General features: G+C 50.3%; 1 protein-coding gene across 2 annotated transcripts; it reads right to left on the bottom strand.

Moving 5' to 3' along the window:
* On the bottom strand, positions 1-27,980 carry BANF2 (BANF family member 2). Of its 2 annotated transcripts, XM_020878984.2 has the most exons (5): positions 27,859-27,980; positions 21,392-21,519; positions 13,762-13,903; positions 5,809-5,937; positions 1-291 (listed from the first exon to the last, which is right to left on the bottom strand). In XM_020878984.2, the coding sequence occupies exons 3-5, from the start codon at positions 13,846-13,848 to the stop codon at positions 145-147; spliced, it is 363 nt and encodes a 120-aa protein (XP_020734643.1). In that variant the 5' UTR covers positions 13,849-13,903; positions 21,392-21,519; positions 27,859-27,980; the 3' UTR covers positions 1-144. The 2 variants fall into 2 exon arrangements, with proteins under 2 accessions (XP_020734643.1, XP_020734651.1); XM_020878992.2 differs by lacking the exon at positions 21,392-21,519.

The following is a 27,980-nucleotide window of genomic DNA, read 5'->3' as shown; positions in this document are numbered from 1 at the left end:
TTGTGTTTGTCCTCTTTTATTTTCTTGAGCTGCTTTTTATAACAAACCTGTGTCAATAAAGGGGAAAAGAGAAAAAATGACTTGGAGCCCAGGGTCGATGTAGAGGCATTGTTTAACAGGAGGCGGCTCGTGGCCAGGCTGGGTCTACAGGAAGCAGGCGCACCATTCCTTCAGGCAGCTGGAACACTCTCGGGCCTCAAACTCGGTGGCTCCGCAGCAGCAAATGAGCCACTTCTGAAACTCGGCTTCCCTCTTGTGCATCAGGAGGAACTGTCCCAACAGGACGTAAGCCTGTGGGGAGGACATGGGAAAGTACTCAGCTAAGCTCTCCCGCCCCCAGTGCGAGGACACCCGAGGAAACCAAGGAGCGGACCCGGGTCAGATCCAAGGGGCAGTGGCCGTCCCTGAAATCTAGGTCACGGGGACTCTATCCTGACCAGAGCCTGGGCCTGGGTGAGAGGTGTCTGCATGCGTACTCAGTCACGTCCGACTCTCTGTGACCCTCTGGACTATTGCCCGCCAGGCTCCTCTGTCCAAGGGACTCTCCAGGCAAGAATACTGGAGCAGGTTGCCATTTCCTCCTCCAGAGGATCTTTCGGACCCAGGCATTGACCCACGTCTCTTACGTCTCCTGCATTGGCAGGTGGGTTCTTACCGCTAGACCCACCTGGGTAGCCCCAGGGAGACCAGTGGAGAAACGCAAACTCCTTTTCGTCAGTGGGAGGAACATATAAAGTTATGGAGCACGCTGAGCCTTGCCCCTCTTCCCCCCTGAAGGGTCTCTGTGGATGGATGAAAAACACACTAGTCGAAGTGCCAGGGTGTTCTCTGTTCTTCCAAGTCCTGGTCCCACAGCTTCTCATTCCTCTCACGCTGCTTCACCACTATTCCTACTAAGGGAAGAGGACCACATGGAGAAAGAGACATCTGAGATCCACAGCCTGGCCGAGCCACTGAACAGGAAAGGCCGGAGATTTAAGGCCACATGCAGCGCCCAGCTTTCCAGCCTGGAGTGAATGGGAACCAGTGTCCAGGCCTTAAGTCCTGGGCCTTCTCCAGGAAAACCCGCTGGCATTTGGGTATTTCACTCACATAAAACCAAGCAAACTTCATTTGAACTATTAAAGGGGTGAATTTTTTAAAAGACATTAAATAAAAGCTGAATTCCAGTCATAAAATATACCCAAGCATTGGAGTTTGGTTTTTGTTTTTTTGTTTTTTTTTTAGCCTAGATCCAGTTTTTGAAAAGAAACAAAGACCAGGATTTCATGATCATTTTATCTGGTACTTTAATCATCTTTTGTAAAAAGTAGTGTAATTGCTTAGAATCATCTCATTTTACTTTATCAGTATCCTCATCTTTTCAAGGGTGATTTTACTGAGTTTTTTTTTTTTTTAATTCAACTTTTTAAAAACATGAACATTTACTGAATATTGATTGAGTCTGTTGCTTCAGTAAATGTGGGCAGTGCAAAGTTGGGAAACACAGAGCTTTGTCCCAGAAAATAGAACTCGATGATAATAGTAAGAGTCCCTTTTGAACTTCATCAACAGGCTCCAGACCCCTGACATGGTTTCTTGCATCCCATCCATTCTCCAAATGGACTCACTGAGAACCCAGGAGGTTAGGACTCCTGTTCTCGGCCCCATTTCAGCACAACCCAACTGTCTGCCGCCTGGCCTGGCACCTCTGCCATCTGCTGGCATCCATCACTGCTCTGGTCATCAGAGTCTCCAGGTCCCTCCATGTTCGGCAGCTAGGATGCCAGGGAGTGTGTGGCCCTCAGGACCAGAGGCAAGCTTTCCAGAAAGCCTGCAGGCAGGAGGGCCTCTAGAGCTGGGGAAGTCAGCCTGCTTCTCTCTGCTCCCAAGGGAAGTTGGAGTTGTGGGCCCTCATCTTGGCCCTAATAGAAACCAAGTCCTCTTGGTTTCTCTCTGGGCTCCAGAGGGTGAATTCCTACCCAGGGAGCTGCCCTCTGCCTCCTTGGGAGCACAGGAAACTGACCTCAGGGAAAGGGACATGAGCACCCTGACGTACTTTCCCACCATCTCTCCCACTCCAGACTTTTCCTACGTGGCAGGATGGTGTCTCCAGGGAAGATGTCCCCTCAATGTCAAATCCCAACTGTGAGCAGGTCTGGACCAGGCTCTAGCTTGCGTGCCCATTCCTTGCTCAACAGCAGTGATATTTGAGTCTGGGGTCCCTGTAGGGACCCACGTTGGCACACAGGCCCTGTACTCCGAGGCCCCACTTGGTTTCCTGTTGTGCTGGCGCCATCTTGAAATTCCTAATAAACTTGCACCAGGGGCCTCCCATCCTCACCCTGCACTGGGCCCTGCAAATTAGCAGCTGGTCCTGGTCAACGTTCATTCAATATTTCAGTCTCCACAAGAACACCCAGATTTCTCATATACAGACATGCAGTCTCAGCCCCTCACTGTCTGCCTGACTCCCCTGCCAGCTCCCAGCTCGTCAGTGCTCTGGTGAATGCACTTCACAGCACCAGGCATTGTGTGTGATCAACAACTTTTTCTCTAACTAAATGTTACATTTATGCTGTTGCTGTTCAGTCACTGTCACGTCTGACGCTACGGCCGCATGGACTGCACACGCCAGGCTCCCCTGTCCTTCACCATCTCCCAGAGTTAGCTCAAATTCACGTCCATTGAGTCAGTGATGTTATCTAACCATCTCCTCTTCTGTCTCCCCCTTCTCCCCCTGCCTTCAGTCTTTCCATCATCAGGGACTTTTCCAATAAGTCAGCTCTTTGCATCAAGTGACCAAAGTATTGGAGCGTCTGCTTCAGCATCAGTCTTTCCAGCGAATATTCAGGGTTGATTTCCTTTAGGATTGACTGGTTTGATCTCCTTGCAGTCCAAGGGACTTAAGAGTCTTCTCCAGCACCACAGTTTGAAAGCATAAATTCTTCAGTGCTCGCCTCCTTTATGGCCCAGCTCTCACACAGGATATGGCCGAGGAAGCTGCCATGAGCATAGGTGGAAACTGAGAGGGTCTCCGTTCACAGCCAAGGAAACCCGGGGATCCCCATCTTGGGGAAGGGGCTGCCATGCCCAGGCCTCCTGTGGGCAGGACACAGAAACCCAGGCACTCAGAGGATTATGGGGCAGAAGAATGACTCCGTAGGACATCACAATGGTGGATACTAGCCTTCCCTGGTGGCTCAGATGGTAAAGATTCCACCGGCAATGCAGGTGACCTGGGTTTAACTCCTGGGTCAGGAAAATCCCCTGGAGAAGGGACTGGCAACACTCTTCAGTATTCCTGTCTGGATAATTCCATGGGCAGAGGAGCCTGGCAGACTACAGTCCCTAGGTTCACAAAGAGTCAGACACGACTGAGCAACTCTTTCATGGTGGACACAGGTCATCACATATGTGTCCAAACCCATAGAATGCATGACACAGAATGAGCCCTGATGTGAACTGTGTACCTGGGAGAATTCATGTCCACGTAGGTTTTCCTGTAACAAAGCTACCACTCCGAAGGGGATGCTGATGATGGGGGAGGCTGGATGGGCGCAGGGGTATTTGAACTTTCTGCTCTATTTTGCTGTGAACCTGAAACTGCTCTAAAATGATAAAGCCTGTGGAAAGCACTGCCGGAGTCTGACCTTCTGCTGCTGCATCTGAGCTGGCTGTCCATAGCCCCCACCTCTCTACAGACCTGTGGCCCCACTCACAGGTCTGGCCTCCCCCCTGAAGCTCCTGCTCATCTTGTAGATGCTACACTGGGATTGCCTCTTGGATTCTCTTAGAGGCTCAGCCAGGCTCAAGGAGGTGATACAGGGTCTCACCACCAAATCTCAGCATAAGCCCCCTCCCTGCTGGGTTAACTTCCTCGCCGTGATCTTCATGAGTGGTTTGTGATGAAACAACCCATGGCTGTTCTGTCCTCACTCAGGACCTTGATCAAGGCACTCAGTCTCCAGGGTCTCTGTCTCCTCCTTTGTAAAGTGAGGATCGCAACCCCTCATTCATGGCTGGACGAGGGGCTCAAAGCTAAGGCAGAAGGTGAAACGCCTGGTGTCAGTACCTGGAATCAGTGTCCCTTGCAATGAGTATATGTGGAGAGCTGGTCACAGCCAGCCAGGAGGTCGGGGACACAGAGGAGCAGGTCTCCAGAGACCTAGCCAGTTCCGTCTTCCCTGTAGCCATAACTCTGTGTATCAAGTTCTCAGATACCTGGAAACTTCCCATTATTCATTCATTCCTTTGTCTTTAATATGCCTGTCATCTTATCTATTTCAATTGAAACAAGTTGGAAAAGAAAACGATAGGGACGGAAAACAAATCTGTAGTTGCCAGGGGCTGAAGGTAAGAAATGCGAAGGGTAAGGGGAAATATTTTAATGCGATGGGATTGCTCCAGATCTTGATTGTGGTCATGGCTACACAACTGCAAGCATTTGTCAAAAGTTGCAGAACTAGGTACTAAAAAGGGTGAAATTTACTAAATTTAAATATTTTTTGAACAGAGTATGGTTGAACAAGAACAAAACCTCACAATTACAGAGACATTAAACCAATGGTGGTAGAAGCCGGAATAGCAGTTATTTGTGGGAGTGGGGAGGTGGCGTTGACCTGGAAAACACAAGGAGGAACTGTCTGGAATTGTGGAGGAGCCTGATCACTGGATGAGGGTGGTGGGGCTGTGCATGTGTGTCATTGTGAAAACTCACTGAGCTGAACCGTCACATCAGTGTGGATGTGATACACCACAATAGAAAAGTCAAAGGGATAATAATTTCTTCTAAAAAATAACTTTTAATTTCAAATGTCTCCCCTAGTCAGACTTGCCAGCTTTTATTCCTGCTCCCAAATGCCCTTCCCACCTTTATCTGGAAGGAAAGAAGCAAATTCACCTCTCTCCACCTTCCTGACAATCCCACCTACGGGACATTAAACTGTGGCATTAGACTGGGGTGACGTTCAGAGTATTTAACGAATGGCTCAGGGCCATGTGTCAATCAGAAAACTACAGAACCAGCCATCCAGCTGTCCCTGGACACAGCCATGCACTGGGCTGGTACAAACCAGACTGTTAAATCACACACGCAGTGGCACCAGGGGCCCTGGGTGTCTCTGCAGCCCCTTCCTGCCCCGGCCATGGACCGACTTTCAGAGCTAAAGGGAATGACCAGCCATGGCCCTGCTAGCTGGTCCTCTGTCAACTGAGCGCCTGTGGGTTCCCGCCTGCCCACTTTCTCTGGGAAGAGCTCCCAGTCCTTCCTAAGGCTCGCACAGCCTTGTAACAGCATCACAGAAACAATTATTCATACACAGACCTTGCTGATTCCATTGGCCATCCTCGAGGCCATACCTGGATGGCTAGTGACATCTTGCAACAACTCACTTCCTCTTACTCCGGTGTAGACGCCAGGCTGCTATTACTCCACCTGCTGAGGCTTAATAGGAGGAGAGGGACCCTCCCCATCCAAATTTCTTCATGGGGGGCAGGGAGATCACCCAGGTCACCCATCCTGACATCTCGGCCCCAGACTCTCTGGCCGGCTCGCCTCTGTCCACCCCTGGGTGTGTGAACACCACGTGAACCTTGCACAGCCCAGCTGCTCTGAGCCACAGTGATCCAGTTTACACATCTTCTGTGGACCCTGGCAGCTGCCCAAGCATGCAGGTCAGTGACGCTGAAGCCTGTGGCACCCAGCCAAGTGGCAGCTCTGCTCTCTGATGGCCACTGGCAGGGACACGTGGCAGCCACCGCCATCTGGCAGGATTGGGGGAGATGGGTCGGGAGGAGAAGGTAGAGAAACAGGAAAAGAGGGATTACCTTGTTGAAACCTTTGGTGACCAAGTTGATCGCCAGCTCATGGCTGATCCCATCCACGCAGGCAACATCCTTTTCTCCGATGGGTTCAGAGAGGAAAGCTCTCAGCCTGCGAGACATGTGGTCCACGTGCTATAAGAGCAGTGGGGGCAGGGGCATTAGGAGGCTGGGGAACACCCTCAGACTTCCGAGGGCAGGGGGCTGGGGCCAGTGATGGTGGGCATCCTCCCATCATCCAGCGTTTACTGGAAATTTTTAGATGCCGGGGCAATGCCCTGCTCACAAGCCTTTCCATACCGATCACTACATGCATGGACTAAGAGAGGGGTATCAGTGGCTTCAGATGAGCCTAGTAACTCCCCATGAAAAGGGTGGGCTGGATGCTAAGCAGGGGTCCCCAATCTGTTTGGCACCAGGGACCAGTCTCATTTAAGACAATTTTTCCATGGAGTGGGGGAGGAAGGGGGATGTTTTCGGGATGATTCAAGGGCATTACATTTATTGTGTACTTTATTTCTATTATTATTACATCACCTCAACCTCAGATCATCAGGCATTAGATCTTGGAGGTCAGGGACCCCTGATGCTAAGAACTCTGCTGGGTTCCTTTCCAACCTTCCCACCCTAAATGCTTGAAGAAACAGCTTGCTTCTCTGAGCTAATTAATCTATGTTCTCCAACATTTTTTTCATATTTTTATTTTAGCCTTTACCACACTCTATAATAGCTGGTTGTTTGGTTGCAAGGAACAGAAAACTCTAACTGGCTCAAATATTAAAAGAGACATTATATAAGTCAGAAGCCCAAGAGTGAGATTGGGTCTGGTACAATCAGGATTGTGAATCCATTTCTCTCAGCTTTCCAACTTGGTTTCAGTTGGGGTTGGTTCCCCTTGTGGTGGTGAAATGGCTGCACTGGCACTCAGATTCTCACCTTCCCCACCAACATCTCTGCTCAAAAAGAAGAAGTTTCAAAAGAGAGGGGACGTGTTTTTTAGGAGTTCCGAGCAAGCTTCATCCAGCTGTACTCACCGTCCTAGATCTGGGGGTGGAGTCAGCTTTCCCTAAGCTGGATGAGCTGTGAGTTCAAGTATAGCTCCCTGCACAAAATCAGGATTATTATGGATAGAGGGGCAGGTGGTGTGAAGTCTGTAACCATAATGTCCCATATGATCCACTCCTTTGACAAACTAATGTTGGTACCCTCACTTTCCCTTACATAAGCATCAGAAATAACCACACTTGGGTATTAAATAGACTTACCCCCTCCCTCAAAGGGTGAAACCCCCTGATTCATTCAGTTACTGGATTAAGATTCAAGTTCATATTTTCTGGGAGATGCATCAGACTCCCCATCATGTCTGGGAGTATCTACTCACAGGATGGTAACCTATAAACTAAGTTCTGAAGTTCACGGTCATCAACCTAGTCAGCAATGTTGGGGAAAACCATGCTATCTGCACCAAAGATTTCTTGGGGAGAATTCTCTGTTTGGAGAAGGAGAAGACAGGAAACACACTCCACTGCCACTGGTCAATAGCACCTATGATACTGGAGGTTCATAGGAGGTTGCTTGCCCTGACAGTAAAGGCAGGTCCTCCATGGGACAAGATGGCAGCCCCAGTTTTGGATATTGGTGGATCTCCCGTGTCTACTGCCTGGTTAACATCCTAGTGGGCTAGGGGTCGATGCCTCCCAAGGAGAGCCACTGCTATAGCACTCTGCTTCTGTGGGCGCGAGCTCAGAGATTGGCCCGAGGGACAGGCCATCTGAGGCCATGAGTTGGCCACTTCCTTTGGCATCTCAGCTCCCTTCATTAACTGGGTTTCTTCTATCCAAAGCCATGGCTGGTGGTTGAGGTGGAGGTCTTGACAGGTCTGTATCCTTGCTCTGTGCCTTGCCTGCTGTCCTGCTCCTCAGACTCGTGGCATCTGACCACATCTCTGAGGTGGGGAGGCATCCCATGTTTCCTCCTCACCCCACTGCATCCCAGGGGGCATCTTCACAGGAAGGTAAGTGCCCCATTTATCAAGCGTGACCTTCTTCAGACAAGATTGCTCAGGAGAGACTTGGGAATGGGTGGCAATGTCCTTCTGGGCCCCCTATTCTTTCTCTTGCTGAGTCACCTGACTTGTGTCTCATGTTCTAACTTTAGTCGATTTCATCACCTTTCCCAACCCAGCAGGATGTGCTAGGTCACAGGTAGAAAGCCCCTCTCCCAGCAAAACTGCATTTTCATCTCTCTGCATTTTCCAGTGGGCCACCTTCCCCTGAATGTGAGCCTCCTGGGGTCTCAGTGAGGATGCAGAGGTAGCCAGCATCCTGAGTACCCCATCAGATCTCCAGGGGTCAGGTCTCCATACAGGGTGAAGCGGGCCCACCAGAACCTGTTGCTCTCCTCCACGAGGGTCGCTGTCCTTCTCATTTGAGGGCAGAGAGACACAGGATTTCTGAGCGGGAGGAGGAGCCCGAGAGTACAGGCCGGGTCAGCCACTTTGCCCAGGGAAAATTCCACTCCCTGTCTGCACTGGCCATCTGTTAAGTTAAACATCTCTGCCTATTTAAAGAATACACGGAAAGTGCAACATTGTTATCAGAGCTCCGCAGCATCAAAGAACCAGTGAGGAGCAGCACCTGCCTGTTTGCTTTTCTCCCACACCTGATTCCACTTTGATCCTCAAGACACTGGCGCATAGGTGACGATTTTTACCCTCCCTAGGCTCACTGAGAAAACGTCCTTGCATTTGTTAGGGAGCCTTTGTCTGCTACAGGGGTTCTCAACTGGGGGTGAATTGTCTCCTCGCCCAACACTTGGCAGTGTGTCTGTAAACACACTGTCACAGCTGACGGGGGAAACGCCACTGGAGTCTGATGGTAGAGGTCAAGGTTGCTGCCACATACGCTGTAACGCTTGCAGTAGCCTGTCCACAACAAAGGATCATCCAGCCCCAAACGTCCACAGCGTCAAGGCTGAGGAACCCTGAGCTACAAGGAGCAGAGAACCCTGACTCAAATGGTCTTAAACAATAAGTGCATTTCTCATAACCAAGAAACCCACGGTGAGGTGGACCCAGGCTTTGTTTCTCAAGGACTAGGCTAGCTTGCCCCAAAGATCCCAGGATGCCCACAAAACTTGCTTGGGCTCCATCCTGACATGAGAGAATCCAAAGGAAGGAGGGGCCATGTCTGCATAGACGTCCGTAGCACCTCTGCAGTGGAACTTCCCTTCCCTTCCTGTTGTTGGCCAGAACCAGACCACATGTCAGCCCTGAACCAGTCACTGACCAAGGGAGGCGGACCGCAAGAGGGGGATGAGGTCAGCCTCCCGAGCATTAGGCCCCTTGGAGAACGCTGGGTTCTCCAGGAAGTAGAGAGGGAGGAAGTGGGACCCAGGTAGACGAATGACCTTATCAGCTCCATATTCTAAAGCCTGGACTAATAGTCACACCAACTAAGGTACACACCAACCACATGGGGGATCTTGTTGAGAATTGCAGGTTTGGCTGCAGCAGGTCTGGGGTGGACATGAGATGCTCTATCTCTAACTGGTTCCTGGAAGATGTTGATACAGGGGCCCACACATCACACTGAGCAGCAAGGCATGACGTGATGCCACTTATTCTTTTCATGTTATTTTATGTTTAATTGTGGCAAAATACGCAAAGCATAAAATTTACAATCTCAACCATTTTTAAGGGTACAGTTCAGTAGCGTTAAGTACGTTTATGTTGTTGTGTGGCTAAGTCTCTTATCTTGCCAAACTGAAATTCTGTTTTGGGGGGGGCTCTGTTCAAGTTTTATTTCATGTGCCCATTGATGGGCACTTGGGATGTTTCTGCCTTTTGGCTATTGTGAATAATGCTGCTATGAATAGGGGTATACAAGCATCTCCTCAAGACCCTGCTTTAGTTCTTTTGGGTATGTCCCCAGAAGTGGGATTTTTGGATCCCAAGGTAATTTTATGTCTAATATTTTGAAGAACCATCATATTGTCTCCCATATTGGCTATACCAATAGCATTTATTCTTAAACTTGACAGCACATTAGATCGGATTGGGAAATTGACACATTACTGATGCTTGGGTCCCTCCTTCTGTGTTTGATTTAATTAGCATGAAGATTATCCTGAATAGTGGAATTTTTAAAAATTCCCCAAGTGATTTCAGATGCTGCAAAGTTTGAGAACCACTGCTGCCTTGTCATTGGCTTCTTTCTCTTAAAATTATAAGCAGGTTTTCCAGGAGGATGGGGTTCCAGCTAAGAGGCTTTGCCAAGATCTCTGAATATCTGTATCGATAGATGGCCTAAGAGCGATGACATGAAGGCAGTATCTACACCCCGCTCCAACCACCAGACGTCGTATCCTCATTAGCCATCAACAGGAAGATTTAACTGTGATCCTGACAGCTTTGAAGGGCTTCCCCAGTGGCTCAAATGGTAAAGAATCACGTGCAATGTAGAAGACCCGGGTTTGATCCCTGGGTCGGGACAATCCCCTAGAGACAGGGGATGGCTACCCACTCTGGCATTCTTGCCTGGAGAATTCCATGGACAGAGGAGTCTGGCAGCTACAGTCCATGGGATCACAAAGAGTCAGATATGACTGAGTGACCTTTCACTGACAGCTTTGAAGTCAGAGAATTCCAGAGCAAGCAGATCTCAATAATGGTCTATCCCCCCTTTTTCAAACTTAAAAAAAAGAAGGGATCTTTACTTCAAAGGAAATTTTTCCTGGAATCCTTTTCATATAAAATAGATCAAGGCAGAATTACTCTGCTGACTCAGGAACAAACCGGGAACACCAATACCTGCCCCAAACACGGAGCCAACACGGAGCCACGGCCTAGTCCCCTGGGGCTGCCCCCCCGGTCCCTCTCTTGTCCAGCCTAAGCCCCTCATCTCACTCATGAGAACACAGAGGCCCCAGAATGCATGCAGCCAGCCGAGACCACGCACCCAGCAGAGCGCGGCCGGCTCTGGTCCCCAGAAGAGCACCCCCTTCTAGTCAGTGGTATTTCTGGGTGGTGGGGAAGAGTTGGGGGGAGGTCGGGAGTGGAGGCTGCAGTAGGGTCTGATTAAGAGCTAGACGGTCATGTGACAAAACCACTGCAAATGCCTTAATAAAACCCCATCCCATGAAAGACTCCTGTGTTACAAGGTGTTCTTTCCAGCGACTTCATTTTAAATCTCAAAGTATTTGGGGAGGACACGTGGCAGGAACAGGCTTCCCTGGTGGCTCAGTGGTAAAGAACCTGTGTGCCAAGAAGGAGACTCGAGTTCAATCCCTGGATTGGGAATTTTCCCTGGAGAAGGAAATGGCAACCCTCTCCAGTATTCTGCCTAGGAAATCCCATCAACAGAGGAGCCTGGTGAGCTACAGTCCATAGGGTCGCACAAGAGTCAGACATGACTTAGCAACTAAACAAAACAACAACTAGAGAAGCTAGCATGGAATAAAACCTCCCCTCTTCATACTTCTCTTGTTTGCTTCTTTTACTCAATGCCTCCATTTTCTCTTTCTATGTTTATTTATTTATTTATTTATTTTTGGCCATGTGTCTTGCAGGATCTTAGTTCCCTAACCAGGGAGTGAACCTGTGCACCCTGCAGTGGAAACACAGAGTCTTAATCCCTGGACCACCAGGGAATTACCTCTACCTTCGTTTAAAAACTCAAATCCAAAGCTCTAACATTCTATGAAAAAGCTATGCAATGCCTGAAAGCTATGGAGAACATAAATAGTTCCTAAATTAAGCAGATTTATGGATAAATTCAGGATCCATCCCTAAATCCTCAAAACACAGCAGCCAATGAAACTAGTGATCACTTTGGCCACAGGGACTGGTTTATAGATGAGTGGATTCCCTAGCCGGAGCCAAGTCCAGGACTTCTTTTTGAATTGCTGGTAAAGAGGCTTCCTCTCTCTGCAAGCATTACTCAGATTGTCACACCAGAACTGCTGTAACCATCTCTGCCATCACCTGCTCCCAAGAACCTTCCCTTGACAGAGGATGACATATAGGAAAGTCAGATCTGAGATAAGGAGAGAGATTCCCCAGTAATCATTTGCAGGCCTGCATCTAGCCATGCCTAAAGGCAGGAGCTCCTCAAGTTTTTAACTACATCAGGCAATATTTTCCACTTTTGTTTAATTAGCTTAAGTTGAAATTGTGCTTTGTTAGCAAAGAATCCTAACTAAATTCACCCTCTGGTATTCATTCCTTCACTCACTCGTTCAACAAGCATTTGTGGTGCACTGGGCCTTCCCTGGTGGCTCAGATGGTAAGGTATCCGCCTGCAATGTAGGAGACCTGGGTTCCATCCCTGGGTTGGGAAGATCCCCTGGAGACAGGAATGGCTACCCACTCCAGTATTCTTATCTGGAGAATCCCACGGACAGAGGAGCCTGGCGGGCTATAGTCTATGGGATTGCAAAAGAGTTGGATACACCTGAGTGACTAGCACTCTCACATTTTCACTTTACTATGTGCTATGTACTACTATAGGCATGAAAGCATCTTCATTCTGCCCAGTCTTAGGGCAGTATCAGTCCCATGACTTGGGCATCAGGGATGGAAAGATTATTTTCAATGACCATTAATGCTCATCATTCAAAAATAATAGTGAGGAATTTTTCTGGTGGTCCAGTGGTTAAGACTTCACCTTCCAATGCAGGGGGTACAGGTTCGATCCCTGGTTGGGGAGCTAAGATCCCACATGCTTTGGGGCCCAAAAAAACAAAACAAACAACAGAAGCAATATTGTAACACAAGCAATGTTGTAACAGATTCAATAAAGATTTTAAAAAGGGTCCACGGTCAAAAACAAATCTTTAAAAAAAAAAGTAAAAAATGAAGGTAATATTTACCTTCCTCGCCCTTAGCTCCAATTCTACAATAGCAAACATCTTTGGTGGCTGTCTCACACATGAGCTTTTAATTATAGCTCTTTCTCTGGATGGGTCTACCCCTGATGCATACCCTAATAACCTCAATGATTTCGCAGGTCTTTACTGAGCACCATCTGTTTGCAAGGCTCTGTGAGTTGTCTATGAACCCGTAGGACAAGTCCTTCTGTAGGTGCCTTCCCCAGAGGAAACTTGACTGGCCTGTCAGGAGGTGTAACAAGGTGAACTCAGCGATAAGGGAGGCTGTTCCCTGAGGCAAGAGGGCCCCTCTTAAAGGAACTAGAAAGGAGGAGGAGGTTTGGCTCCATGGATTGCAGACCCCACTCCAAAGGCAATCTGAGTCTGAAGGCCATGGCTAGCCCCCTGCTGGGCATGCTGGTTGGGTGTCAGAGACTTACTTGAGTCTCAACCCAGCTCTGCCCATGACCAGCAGTGTGATCCTGGGCAAGAAACTTTCATTTCATATTTGTAAAATCAGAATGTTGGGTTTGCTGGAACTCACCATTCTGGTCCCATCCAACATGGCGTGTCTTTGTTTTACAGTCTGTGGATGGTACAGAATTCACACAGGTTTCCAATCCCTATTCTGCCATTTTCAAATCCCAAATCCAAAAAGCTCTGGAAACCAGATTTTTTTTTTGTTTTTTTTGAAACTTCTTGGCAGCAAAACCTAGTCTGAACTGACATGAGGCTATTTATAGTTTTATTATGCCACTTAGTGTGAATATTTATACATTTTGCCACAGGCATATTAATGGCTTTATTTACAGGGTACTGAGCCAGACTCCACTGAGAATGGTCTCAGACGCACAGAATAGGCACTGTATTGCTTTTCTAAAATCCAAAAAATAATCTGAATCCCCCCCAAAATTCCATCCCCAGCAGTTCTGAGAAAGGCTTTACAGACCGTGAGCTAAGATCACTGCCTGCAGCCCAGACCACCTGCGATGGTCCCCTGGAGAAGACATCTATCTCCCCGGCTCACCCAGACATCACCTGTCTTGTCCATGACTCTCAACCTCCTAACCCTCTTTCCCTAAAAATACTTGCCCCTTTGTCTGAAATCCTGTCTGCCAAACAGCCTTTGTCTGGGGGTGATTTTGGCTGGGACTGTTCCTGGCTACACTTTTCTTTCATGAAAATATTTCCTCTTCTTTGGGGGCCTGTTCTCTGCAAAGGATCCAACGGTGATCTAAAAAAAAAAAAAAAAAAAAAAATCACCTAAGGAATAGATGAGTATATTAGCTACCCTCCATGGACAAGACATCTGCCTTGTTACAGGCCCCTTTTTTCCTTTGCTTTTAATTTTCAATTATGGTAAAAAATATATATAAAGTAAAATTTACCATCCTAGCCAGTTTTCACAGAGAAGGCAATGGCAACCCACTCCAGTACTCTCGCCTGGAAAATCCCGTGGACGGAGGAGCCCGGTAGGCTGTAGTTCATGGGGTCGCTAAGAGTCGGACACAACTGAGCATCTTCACTTTCACTTTTCACTTTCATGCATTGGAGAAGGAAATGGCAACCCACTCCAGTGTTCTTGCCTGGAGAACCCCAGGGACAGGGGAGCCTGATGGGCTGCCGTCTATGGGATCACACAGAGTTAGACACGACTGAAGTGATTTAGCAGCAGCAGCAGCAGCCGCCGATTTTCAAGTATACAATTCTGTGGTGTTAAGTCTATTCACATTGTTGTGTGACCCACTCTCAAATCTTTTTCATATCCATTAAACAACAGCTCCTGGGCCCTGGCAACCACCATGTTAGTTTCTGTCTCTAAGAATGTGACTACTCTAAGGACCTCACAGAAGTAGAATCGAACAGTATTTGTGGCTGCCTTAATTCACTTAGCATGATGTCCTTACTGCCGACAGAGCTCTGTCTAGTCAAAGCTATGGCTTTTCCAGTAGTCATGTATGGATGTGAGAGCTGGACTATAAAGAAAGTTGAGGGCCAAAGAATTGATGCTTTTGAGCTGTGGTGTTGGAGAAGACTCTTGAGAGTCCCTTGGACAGCAAGGAGATCAAACCAGTCAATCCTAAAGGAAATCAATCCTGAATATTCATTGGAAGGACTGATGCTGAAGCGGAAACTCCAATACTTTGGCCACCTGATGTGAAGAGCTTCCTCATTTGAAAAGACCCTGATGCTGGGAAAGATTGAAGGTAGGAGGAGAAGGGGACAACAGAGGATGAGATGGTTGGCATCACCGACTCGATGGACATGTGTTTGAGCAAGTTCTAGGAATTGGTAATAGACAGGGAGGCCTGGCATGCTGCAGTCCATGAGGTCAAAAAGAGTCAGACGCGACTGAGTGACTGAACTCAACTCAACTAATGTCCTTAAGTTCATCTATTTGGGTTTCCCAGGTGGCTCTAGTGGCAAAGAACCCACCTGCCAATGGAGACATAAGAGACTCGATACCTAGGTCAGAAAGATCCCCTGGAAGAGGGCCTGGCAACCCACTCCAGTATTCTTGCCTGGAGAATCCCATGGACAGAGGAGCCTGGTGGCCTACAGTCCATGGGGTCGCAAAGAGTTGGACATGACTAAAGTGACTTAGCAAGCATGCACACATGCTCTATCATGTGTAAGAATTTAATCATCATAATATTTCATTGTGTGCATGGACCACATTTTAGAATCATTCACCCGTTGATGGACTTTTGGCTTGTTTCTACCTTCAAGCCTTTGTGGGTAATTCTGCTATGAACATGGGTGTCCTATAACAGACACATGGTTTTAACTTCTTAATTTACACCCCCTTATGGATAGAGCTTTCAGATTCCTCCTCTCACTGCCACTATAACCCCAGAGAGGAGGGGGCAGCAGTGCTGTCTTGGAAGGAGCTTCCCCAGATGGAAGAAAATTCTAGAAAGAGGAAAAAGAGAGCTCACCCCATTACCCACCAAAGGAAACAGGATGTTTGAGAAGCAGGTAATAAGGGACAAAATTCTCAAAGTAGGCAGACACATTGGATTCCAGAGGGAAAGTTCTGACTTCGGCCGGGCCCTGGTGATACTGCATGAGACCCAGTGTCCTGCTTCCCTGGGCTTCCCAGGAGATGATGAGAACAGGCCACTCCCAGGGGCCGGAGCAGGGGTACAGCAGCCAAGAGCAAGGGCTGGGTAGGTGAGTCTGAGCACCAGGCAGAAGATCCCATAGGGCTGATGGGCCAGCCAAAGCCTGGCATCAGGATGAAGCAGTCCCAGGATCAGGGACCTAACAACAGGAGCAAATGGCCAAGCCATTGTCTACATCACTGGGTGTCACTGTCCCTAGAAGACCAGAAGGGGCAGGTCATCCCTGCAGACCTCAGGGGTCAGGCCATCATCCTGCAGATACCACGAGATATCAAACCCGCAAGTGTTGTCCCAGCCCCACAGCCCAGAACTCCTTAGGGAGGCTAGAGAGGTGGAGAGACGTCGTAAGAAGACTGTCTCCGAAAAGAGACCCTTTAAATCGGCCTGGACAGTGGACTGCTCACACTGAAGGGACACAGCCTGAACTTGACCAGAGAATACGCCTTAGGGGCAGTTGGCGCCAGGCCCAGATCCCCTGGACCAGCCCAACTGCTAAAAGTGCTGCCTCCAACACTCAGCGCGGACTCTCCCGGGGTTATCTGCCCGCAGAGGGTGTACCACACCCAGAGACGCCTGGGAGGCTGAGAGCAGCAGCGACCCTGAGCCTGAGTACAAAGCCCGGTGCCCTCGTCCTGGGGCGGGGCCAGCTTCTTGGCATGACTCCCACTCCTGGGCTCTTGCCAGATCAGCCTCCCAGCCCTGCTCACTCCTCCCCCTCCTGCTTCCCTCCTCCCACGGGCCAGGTGCACCTGCATCCTGGTCTTAGGTCGGCTTCCCGGAACTGTCCTCTAGCCTATGTTTGCCTGGATCCCAGTGCGGAAGAACAAAGTGCATTTTCTTTGAACATCTAGGTGCAGTGGAGCGCGTTTGTGACCACAGTTCAGTTCAATCGCTCAGTCGTGTCCAACTCTTTGTGACCCCATGGACTGCAGCATGCCAGGCACACGACAATACGGTCACGGTGACCCAGTTGAGGGGTTCACCGGCCCTGGGGTGAGGCTCCTGAAGACAGAGACGCTGTCAGGAGGCCAATGACCCTTCTCCACCCACCTCAGACTACAGGGCTGACTGGATGGTTGCTGGGCTGATCTCAAACTCAAAACATCGGTGAGGGTTTGTGCCCCCATGATGATGGTGGCCAGGTTTAGGAAACAAAGACACAAGGTGCCCAGTTTAAATTTCAAATAAACAAATAACTTCTTAGTATAAGCCTCACCCAAAAATTTCACAAGGTATACTTATTCTAAAGAACTTATTTGTAGTTTATCTGAAAGTCAGATTCTACCGGGGCCTCCCACATGTCTCCGAGCCACCCTCTCCCCACCTCTGACTCCACCGAAACCCCTCCATCCACCCACACTCTGGCCCCTCAGCTGCCCAGTGAGCTGCAGAGTCAAGAATTCTACCGGTTGAGATTTCACTCCTGGTTTGGCCTCCCTCAGGCCAGCATTCTGCCTCCCTCTCTGCATCTGAAAGCCACAGACCATGGAGCTGGAGGGGAAACCAGCTGATAATACATGGCTGGGGAGATAATTGTGGTTGAGCACACAGATGACCCATCACTTAGAAGTCGCCTCGGAGGCAAACACGAGTCTGGATTTAGCGGGTCCTTCTCGTCTGGAGAGATCGTTAGTGCCAGCCGGGCTCCCCCTGGGGCGGGAACAGAATGTCCGCGGTGGGCGAGTGAGGAACACGGAACCCAGGGACTCATGTTTGCTGGGCACCTGCTGCCTCTTCATGGTCATGGTCACACTAAAGCCTCAGAATTAACCTGGCAGCACTAGAGAACTGTTCCCCTTCTGAGCGATGGGGAAACTGAGGCCCAGAGAGGCAAAGAGGGTCACGGAGTCAGGGAAAGGCCAGGATAGGATGTGAGCTGAGGTCTGCTGCTCCAGGATCGGAATTCGAGGAATCAGAACCAAGAAGGCAATTTTCTCAGAGTAAGTCCCTGCCCCACCCACATCCCCTGGGGGCTCGAAGCTTCTACCGCAGGGACCTACAGGTAGATAAACACCCAATTCCTTCCCCACCAACCCCAAACCCCCCAACCCCCGCAGGTGGACAGCCCCAGGCAGCCACCTGCTCTGAACGCAGCTCCACCTTCCATGGGCTTCCGAGGTGGCACTAGCTGTAAAGAATCCATCTGCCAATGCAGGAGACGCAAGAGACGCGGGTTCAATCCCTAGGTCGAGAAGATCCCCTAGAGTGGGAAAAGGCCGCTCACTCCAGTTTTCTTGCCTGAAAACCTCTATGGACAGAGGAGCCTGGCGGGCTACAGTCCATGGGGCCACAGAGAGTCGGACACGGCTAAACAAGCATACAAGCCTCCCATCCTCCCTTCCCCGGCGCCTCTGCCCCCATCCCCCATCCCTGTATCTCCTCCCAAATGGCTTCTTGCATTTAAGTGAGATTCAGTGACTGCTAACTAACAGCTGGCTTCCTGTGTTTGAAACTCTTCTCCTATATCATCTCATTTAATCTCCTCATCGGGGTGCAAAGGTAGGGTCTACAATGATCCCCTTTTATAGATAAGAATGCATGAACTGGCCCTGGGCACCGAGAGGCCTCAAAGTCGCATATGCTCAAGCTAACGTCTGGTTCCCAAACACTGAGTCATCAAGAAAGGCTTCTGCTGCATTCCTGGACAGTCACTCTCTCCCTTTCAACTCTGGACTGAATTCCTCTGCTTGGGTGCAGATAGATACCAGTGAGGTCTGCAGCTGTCCGCCATGGTACAGGAGGGAAGCAGTGATGTGCTGCATTGGGAGTGGTATATTCAGTCCATTCTAAGACACACAAAGCCCGTATGTGTGTGTCTTCCACTTGCCATTTGGCAAGATTCCTAGATTTTAGTTCAGGTTCTGGTCCAAGACTCCTCTTTATCCCTTAGCTCACATGTGTGCTCCTGCCTATGTCTGGTCCTCAGCACTGCAGGTCCAGTGCTTTCCAAGGGCTGTGAGCCTGGGGGTCTATGCTCCTGTGAGTCTCAGTGTGAAATTAGCTGTGAGTGACTCGCTCCATCTTCCCAAATGCAAAGCCCTGCTTAAGACTCAGGGCTTCTCAGGTGGCATTAGTGATAAAGAACTTGCAGGAGACTTATGAGACTCAGGTTCAGTCCCTGGGTTGGGAAGATCCGCTGGAGAAGGGCATGGCAACCCACTTCAGTATTCTTGCCTGGAGAATCCCATGGACAGAGGAGCCTGGTGGGCTATAAGTCCATGAGTCAGACACAACTGAAGAAGTGACTTAGCATGCATGCTTAAGACAGAGTCTTGTTAACTCTGGCTGCAGAAAGGTGCTCTCAGCCAGAGAGTTCTGTTCACTTTCTGATCTGTCCCCTTTCAAAAGTCATAAAGAAAGGATTGCCCAAAGGTTACCATTGGTTTCACTCACTGCTTGATTATCTGAGTAGAATATGAACTACCTGTCTTGTAAATAGGACCCTTGCAGAGACTAGTTTCAGGAGTCTCTGGACACCTTTGGGTGTTTCATAGCCATCCCGAGATAAGCCTGCCCATTTGTAAACACACATTCCTTAAAGGGAAGAGATTCTGAATGCTCTGGAAGGGCTGTAATCTGCCCCTACTAAGTGTCGGTCTCCATCCTGGATCATCAGGGAAGAGTTTAGGCTGGAAGCGATCTCAGTTGAAACTGAAATCTTTTTGAAAACAGACACTACTTTTTGAAAACAGACACCATGTTGAGCCTCTATTCCAAGTTCACATTAAGAGGTTACAAACGCAAAAGCCAGAGGATCCAAGCAAGTGAACATAATAAACCTGCGAGGAAAAACAAGGTGAGGGTGATGGTAAGTGTGGGGTGACATTTGGGGTTGATCGGGGAGGCCACAGAAGGTGCAGATGTAGCCACCAGGGGCCCCACCCCCCACCTCAACCAGGGAGCCCCTCTCAGGAGTGTGGGTCCCAGGTGGCCAGAGCTTGTGAGTTATTTTGAGAGACACCAAAATTTTTATTTTTATGTACAGGTTCCTAATTTTTAAATGTTGGACCTGAATTCACATAATTGAAACACAGTGTGGACCCAATAAAGCCAAGCCGTGCCACCAGCTTGCCTCTCCTGCTATAGACTTTCCTTCCGGAAAAATGCCCCACTCACACATAGAAAGAAAACTTGATGTCCATTTTCAGGGTTTGGGAACCAGTGCCCCAGACTGGGCACCTCTGCCGCCGTGTCTCAGGTCTTGCAAGAATGGCACTCATCTTCAATCGTGGATGTGGCTTTCTGGGGACAGGCCTGACCTTCCCCACGCAGCGAATCCTCAAGCAGGTAAACACCGTGCCTGCCTCTACTCCCTTCCCCACTCAATGGCTGGATGCTCCCAGGACCTCCCCTTCAATCCCACTGGGACTTTCACCTGAAAGCATCCACCAGTGAAGCCTTGACTTCCTGGGCTTGCAAACCAGGCCTGAAATGCTAAGGCATGGTCCCCAGTCCCTTCCCTCTGGGCGGCCTTGAGCGCTGATGGCCAAAGCCCATTAAGCCATGCTTGGCTCTTGACTCTGCTCTAAAGGGTCAGATACGAACACCCCACTCTGCTCACGGCATCTGCTTCTCTGCCTGGCCTTTGGACAAGGTCACCTCGAAGTGACCAGAGACACATATTCCACCCCCCACACCCTGCCCCATATACAGAAGAAGACTCAGACCAGCCCTTTCTCCTCTCTGGGCTCCGAGCCATCGCTGTCTGCTTGTGAATGCTGCTCCTCTCTGAGTAGCCATGCCAGGGCAGGAGGGAGCCACGCCAAGGCTTTGGCTGGACTTGGTCTGATCTTGGCTTTGCCCCTTAGCACCCGGGAAGCTGGCCCTGATCCCACCTCTCTGTTCCCGCCATCCCTTCAGGAGCCCTTGCTGTGGATGGACCAGGAGCATTCCTGTTTCACAGGTGTAATCTCACTGAGGGCTTCCCTGTGGTTCAACGGTAAAGAATCCGCCTGCAATGCAGGAGCATCAGGAAATGCAGGTTCTGTCCCTAGGTCAGGAAGATCCGCCTGGAGGAGGGCATGGCAACCCATTCCAGTATTCTTGCCTGGAGAATCTCATGGACAAATTATCTCGGTGGGCTACAATCCAAATGGTTGTAAAAAGTGTGGCTACAACTGAAGTGACTTAGCATGCCTGAAATCTTATTGAATCCTCCCAACAAACCTGGGAGGCAGGAATGCATTTCAGCTCCATTTAACAGATGAAGAAACTGAGGCTTAGAGAGTCTAATAACACAGCCAGCGTGGTACACTCAGCAAGGAGAAAAGCGTGGCTCCTTGTGTGGCTAACATTTGTGAGCCCCACCGACTAACCAACGGCTGTGTTCTCTTCTTGATAAACATGAGTCTTGGAGTGGCTGAGAAGTGCCGGGACCAGGTCCTCAACAACAACATTGTTGTAGCTGTCACGCACGTCGGCCCTCCACGGACGTGATGCACAGCCACTTCTGGGTTTAGAGTGCATGCTTGTTTCTGGAGCGTGACCTTCCCTCGGGGCCCTCCTTCTTGGCGCACTTGGCACCGCTGGTGGTGGTCAACTCTTCTACATCTGCCCAGGCATCAAGCTTCCTCAGCCTCACAATGCGGGCATCTCGCCTGTCAGGTGGCCACAGGCTTCTTGCACTTTCTGCAGTCGTCCAGGTCTGCACTGCTAGGGCCGGTCCCAGGCACAGGAGGTCCTCTGGGCACCTACCATCCCTCACAGCACCTTTGTGCAGGGATGTCTGGGAGAAAAAAGAACACTCTCCAGTGGAAGGAAAAACCCCAGGGCTGGGGACAGGGCCCCCCAAGGTACAAGGTGATGCTTCTATGCAGCATCACTTAGGTCACTGAGAGAGCAGCTGGGACTCAGCCTGAAATTAAAAAGTGACTTGACCTTGTCCGAGTCACTTCCCTTCCTCAGCTGCTTCGTCCATCAGGTGAGAGGGGTGGAGTTAGGTTAATTTTCCACAGTGCACTTAACAGGACTATAGTATCTAATCTTGCTCCAACTCTTGGAGATTCACAGTGTCAGCCAGCTCATTCAAGGCCCTGACAAGTCCTGCACAGAGAGGGAACAGCTGACGTGGCATAACCTGCTGTCTCCTGACTCTCCTGGACCACTTGGCCTTTGAAATAATGTCAGTTAACATCCCTGTTAACTGTTAGGTTCTGAGGAAACTGCCATGGCTAATTTTCAAGTTTCTGCTGGAGTTTAAGTTCTTCTTTAAATCTGAAGCCCCTCTGAGTCCGTGCTGGGAGATAGGAGGCCTGGGTAGTTCTCCAGAACTGATGGGGTGCCTGCCCTCTGCTTCCCCAGCCGTCACAGAACACCTGTCTCTTGCCAACCATGCTAATGTCTTGGCTTCCCAGCAGTGCTCCCTCCTTTCTAGTTTTCCACAAAGAATCTCCCTCTTTCCTGCCCTCATTCCATAAGGCTCAAGGGGACTGGGACCTCACTGCCTGGCTCCAAGGGTCAACATGGAACCCAGGCCTGGTCGTGAGGTGACACAGCCTCCTGGCCATGATGATGGGGACCCTATGAGGTTAGCCAGAAAGAACTCTGGCACATTAGCCAGAAAGATCAGGGAAGATGTGGGGCCTCCTTCCTGCTGTGGATGCAAAGCCGGGCGAGGGGAGGGGGGCATCTTTCTCTTACTTTGGAGTCTGCCAGCAAGATCTCAGGAGAGGCAAAGCTGAAGATGGTGACAAACAATTTTCTGGCATCTCTGATGGCAGATGATGGTCTGGATCCAGCCATTCCTGAAGCCCTTGCCTGTTCTCTGCTGGACTGTACTCAAAGAGAGCCTTGCTACTCCATATGTGGGTGTGGAACCCGCACAGACTTGGCACCTCCTGGGAGTTTGTAGAGGAATGTAGAGTTTCAGAACACTCCCTAGACCCACTGGATCAGGATCTGCATTTTAACAAGACCCCAGGTGGTCCGGGTGCAGATTCCAGCCTACAAGGGCCACGTGGGATTATGGCCATGTGACCTCCTCTCTTTTATTCAGGCTGCATCCTGACTCGCTTGGGCCAACAGGATGTGCTGAAAGTGGCACTGCTGGGCTATGCTTGGCCCTCCAGCAGTCTGGTGGCTTTGCTTCATCTAGCAGAAGCCAGCTACAGCATGGCTGGTGGCTGAGAGGTGGCCTCCTTTGCACAGTGCCACAGTCGCCACAAAAAAAATATCCCACATGGAGTGGAGCCCTGCCCAAACAGCTGACTCACAGAATCAGGTGAAATAACTAATTATTGCTGTTGGAAGCCACCAGTCAATCCTAAAGAAAACCAACCCTGAATATTCATTGGAAGGGCTGATGCTGAAACTGAAGCTCCAATACTTTGGCCATCTGATGCAAAGAGCCGACTCATTGGAAAAAACCCTAATGCTGGGAAAGTTTGAAGGCAGGAGAAGAAGAGAAGAAGGGAGCGACAGAGGATGCGATGGTTCGATGGCATCACTGACTCAGTGGACATGTGTTTGAGCAAACTCCGGGAGTTAGTGAAGGACACAGAAACCTGGAGTGCTGTAGTCCATGGGGTCAAAAAGAGTCAGACATGACTGAGCAATTGAACAACAACAAGAAGCCACTAAGTTAGGGATCATTTTGTTATTTAGCTGAGGAATGGCTGCCCAGCTTTCTGCAGGGTTTCTCTTGCTCTAGACACTGTGCTGAGCGCTTCCTATTTGCCAGGTGCCATTCCAGGTGCTGTTCCAGATGTAGGGAGGAGAGGTGAGCACAGATAGCACCCTGCTCTGGAAGGACTGACACTCTTGTCCAGGAACAGCAATAGACAGGAGAACACACAAACCCAATGTAGGGCATCTGGATGTTTATGTCACCTCCAAATTTACTTTACCAACCCCATGTGATGGTGTTAGGATGTGGGGCCTCTGGAGGTGATTAGGGTGTTCAGTTCAGTTCAGTCGCTCAGTGGTGTACGACTCTTTGCGATCCCAGGAACCACAGAACGCCAGGCTTCCCTGTCCTTCACCATCTCCTGGAGTTTGCTCAAGCTCATACCTGTTGAGTCAGTGATGCCATTCAGCCATCTCATCTTCTGTCATCCCCTTCTCTTCCTGCCTTCAATCTTTTCCCAGCATTGGGGTGTTTTCCAATGAGTTTGCTCTTCGAATCAGGTGGCCAAAATATTGGAGCTTCAGTGTCAGTACTTTCAATGAATATTCAGGGTTGATTTCCCTTAGTATTAATTGGTTTGATCTCCTTGCAGTCCAAGGGACTCTCAAGTGTCTTCTCCAGCACCACAATTCGAAAGCATCAGTTCTTCAGCACTCAGCCTACCTTGTGGACCAACTCTCACATCTGTACATGACTACTGGAAAAACCATCACTTTGACTATATGGACCTTTGTCGGCAAAGTAATGTTTCTGGAGCTCTTGTAAACAGGATCAGTGCCCTTATCGAGGGAACTCCAGAGAGCTCTCTCCCTCTCTTTCCACTGTGTGAGGGTCAGAGAGAAAGTGGGCACCTGCAACTTGACAACAGATCATCACCAGAACCTCACCCGGCCAGCACTGCCAGACTTCCAGCCGCAGGAACTGGGAAACATTAATTTCTATTGTTCAGAAGTCACCCAGTCGATGGGATTGTGCTACAACAGCCTGAACTAAGACACATGATGATTTCAGCGGGATAAGGAGTGATTTGGAGAGGAGGGTGGGCATGACTTTGGACAACGTAGAGAAGGGCCTTTCAAGGGGACACACTTGACCTGAGGTCCCAATGTTGAGCCAGAGGAAAGGAGTGTCGCCAGGGCATGGGGGAAATGCTTAGGCCTGTTTGGGGCAGGGGTGGCTGGCCTGGCAGGTGAGTGCGAAGGGAGAGAGGGAGCTGGGGGAGGGGATTGGGTCAAGAGATGAAGTCACAGGAGCTGGCAGGGCTACAGTGGCACTTTACAGTTTAGCGGCTGATGGTCGCACTAGGCTCTTTTACTTTGAACTTAAACTTACTTGAAGGTGAAGTTTAATCAAAAATGTGGTTCCTCAACCCCACGAGCGACGTTTCAAAAGCTCAACAGTCATGTGTGGCTCGTGGCTACCGTACAGGGTGGCGTGGATGGGAATGTTTCTATCAACGCACGAAGTCCTACTGGCTGGCACTCTGTATGGAGCAAATCAGTAGTGAGCCAGGGTTCAAGGTCAGACCGGGTGTTCTGGGGCTTGGCACCTCGTTATCTCCTGTGAGGTTCTGGGTTTCCCTGGGTTTCAGTGAGGTTCCTCCAGCCCTATGACCCCCAGCAAGAGCCAAACCCATGGATAGTGGAGACTGGATGTCACCTGGAGAACACATTCTAGACCTTAACCCAGGTAACTGGCAGCAAAGAGGCTATTTAGTGACCTTCTTTGCAAGCTCATTTAAGCTGCCAGTTTGGGGCTCCCTGATGTGAAAAAAAAGAACAGAGTGTGGCTACTATTTCAGGGCAACTAGCAGAAGGGAAATTGCTACAATTAGTTGGAGCTGTTTTTGATTAGCCATATTTTCTTCCTCAGCACAAAACATCTGCTGGGGTCCCATCAGAGCCAGACGCACGGGCAGTGAACCAGGCGGGTCCATGGGGGGCCCAATGTCAGCCAGCTCAGAGTTGGGGACGGGGGCTAAGACAGCCCCTGAGGAACCGGGCGAGTTCGGGGCAGTTTGTTATTTGGAAGGGTAGGAAGAACCGTGCTTCCTTGCCCAACCTGGGAGGTGCAGGCAGAGATGCAGGCAGAGATGCAGGTGGAGATGCAGGCCTTCCCTCGAGTTAGAGGACTTCATGGTCCTTACTGTCTGTGACATCTCCACAGGTTCACCCCACTCTGGGCCGGCACCCAACCATCCTCATCTGAGAAACAGGGTGGGGACACCCACCTGATGGGCTACGGGAGGACTGCATGAAATAATCTCTGCGCACACACTTGATACCCAGGAGGTGCTCAGTGAGTGTCAGCCGAATCATGATTTGATAGTCAAGAGTCTTAGGAGAAGAGGATAGTCAGGCTGAGGGATGTTTGAATCATGTGCAGGCTGGTTCCAACTTGGCGCTGTCACTCCTTCATTCATTCAACAAGCATTCATCCTGCAGACTGGCTGCGGCCTCTCCCCTTAACCAGCCTGGGGCCCCGGTTTCCTACCTGGGGCCCAGCGGAGCTGATCCCTCGGGTTTCTTCAAGCTCTCCCCTCTAACCGTGTTTGCAGCCACCCTGGGAGGCCTGATCCAGTTGGACTGAATCATGGAAGGTTAGCCAGGTGCTGAGACCCAGATCCTACATCCAAGATACAGATCGGCCTTTCAATATCTTTTTGGTCCAGCTCCCAGTTGATCACAAGGGTCCCATCCCAGCCCTGCTGGCAGAAGGCACCCAGCTCGTCTAGACGCTTCCAATGGCTGCCTCACAAAGCAGCTCATTCTATTTTCAGAGCTCTCTCATGCTGGACAGCTTGCCTGTACATGGAGTATATATAAATTCTAGGTTAAAACCCCTCTTAAATCATAGTTCCTGGTATCCATGTCTATAAGCTTTACCTTCCTGGTGGCAGAATTTAAAGCAAGGACATGAAAAATAAAATAAAAATAATAACAAAATAAAAAAGATAAAGCAAGGACATGGGGCGGCAGGTCTGATACACCATGGGTGCCTCATACGTGTTCCCGCCCTCCTCTCCAACTGGGGGCTGGTGCAGGGAAGGTGGGAGGTAAGGATACAGGTGGCCCCCGGGGCCCTCTGGCCCCTAGACTATACTTCCCGTTCGGTGGGCCTGGGGTGGAGATAGTGTTCTCAGCAGACTTGGTGACAACTGACACCTGGGACTCAAGCGTGAGACGTCAATGTCAAGGTCTGGGGCAGCCATCCCAGGAAGAGGAAGGCGGGATGGCAAAGCCTCAGGGTCAAAGGTCTCTCCATGAACCCTCCTTGCTTACTGCCTGACGCACTCAGGTAAAGCCAGAAGCTGCTGAAAACCACAGGCCCCAGAACAACCGGCCTGCAGGTGTCCGTCAAGAAGGCGAGTGGCCGTCTGGATGCCTGAAACGGATGGTTGGGCGGGTGGAGGGAAAGTGTGGGGGGCGGCATGGCGAGGCTGGCCCTGCGCCCTGGTGTCCCTGCACAGAATCCGGCTCTTGACTGCAAGCCATCCTTGGCCAAGGGCTGGTGGCCCAGCTGGAAAAGCCAGGATCCTCTTGGAGAGGTGGCTCTGTTCCCCATCACCTTCCTCCGATTTGCCTGCTCTCCTGGTGTTCTGAGTCATCCACCCTCTTCCCACCACCGGCTTACATCTCCCTCATTGTCCTGGAAGGGCAGGAGGAGTCCTGACACACCTGAGGGCTGTGGCGAGTTGGATTTAAAGCCTGCAGAGGGCTTCCCTAGTGGTCCAGTGGTTAAGAATCCGCTTGCTAACGCAGCGGACACGGGATCCATCCCTGGTCCGGGAGGAACCCACGTGCTGTGGGGCCACTGAGTCTGCGCACCACAGCTATTAAGCCTGTGTCTAGAGCCCATACTCCGAAACAGGAGAACAAGAGAAGCCTCCCACAGTGAGAAGTCTGTGCATCACACCTCTCCTCAACTACAGAAAGGACCTTGAGCAGCAAGAAAGACCCAGTGCAGCCAAGAATAATAAATTAATTAATTAATTTTAAAAAAATCAGAGACACAGAGTGTGCAGAGAGGAGGGGCCTTGGTGCACATTTCTGGAAGGGTGGTGGTTTTGGCATCCAGTGCACACCCAAGGCTCCATCTGCTCAGCGCCCATGAGGTGTGTCCTCGACCGAAGATGGCCTATGACCTCTGTTCACCAGGACCAGGAGGTCAGGGGGTGCCGTGGTGGACCTGCCATCTGACAGCCTGCCTCCCTGCCCCTGGCATCTATCAAGACACTGTTGGCCTTTGCCCAGGGAGCTGGGGCAGGTGGCAGAGCGGCCCAGAGGTGATTAGAATATCACTTCCTGCAGCTGGTAACCCCACAGGCAGAGGCTGGAAAGCGGGTGAGGGGTTAGGCAAGCAGCATCCCAGGAAGGGTCCCCAGGCTGGATGATGCTGTCGTGACCCCGTGAGACCCCTCAGTGCTTGTCTAGTACTCACCAAGGGTGCCTGAAAGTCGGCGCTGAAGGTCAGCGTATCTGGGTTGCCTGGCCTGTAAGTGTGGGCCAGCCCTGGGCAGGGGGGTCAGCTTATACCCCAGTCCAGGGGCAAGTCAACCCCCA

This window comes from Odocoileus virginianus, chromosome 9, assembly GCF_023699985.2.
Source record: "Odocoileus virginianus isolate 20LAN1187 ecotype Illinois chromosome 9, Ovbor_1.2, whole genome shotgun sequence".
NCBI classification, from domain to species: Eukaryota; Metazoa; Chordata; class Mammalia; order Artiodactyla; family Cervidae; genus Odocoileus; species Odocoileus virginianus.
The sequence above is the reverse complement of the archived record's forward strand: the minus strand, read 5'-3'. Positions and strand labels throughout refer to the sequence as shown.

Excerpts from the sequence above, each read along its gene's own strand:
- BANF2 (XM_020878984.2), bottom strand. The coding sequence starts at position 13,848 with ATGAAAGAAAAGTGTAGCCAGGAACAGTCCCAGCCAAAATCACCCCCA. Across the intron at positions 5,938-13,761 it reads ACAGGATTTCAGACAAAGGG|CACGTGGACCACATGTCTCG; the intron begins GCAAGTATTTTT and ends CTGCTCTTATAG. Across the intron at positions 292-5,808 it reads TCACCAAAGGTTTCAACAAG|GCTTACGTCCTGTTGGGACA; the intron begins GTAATCCCTCTT and ends TCCTCCCCACAG.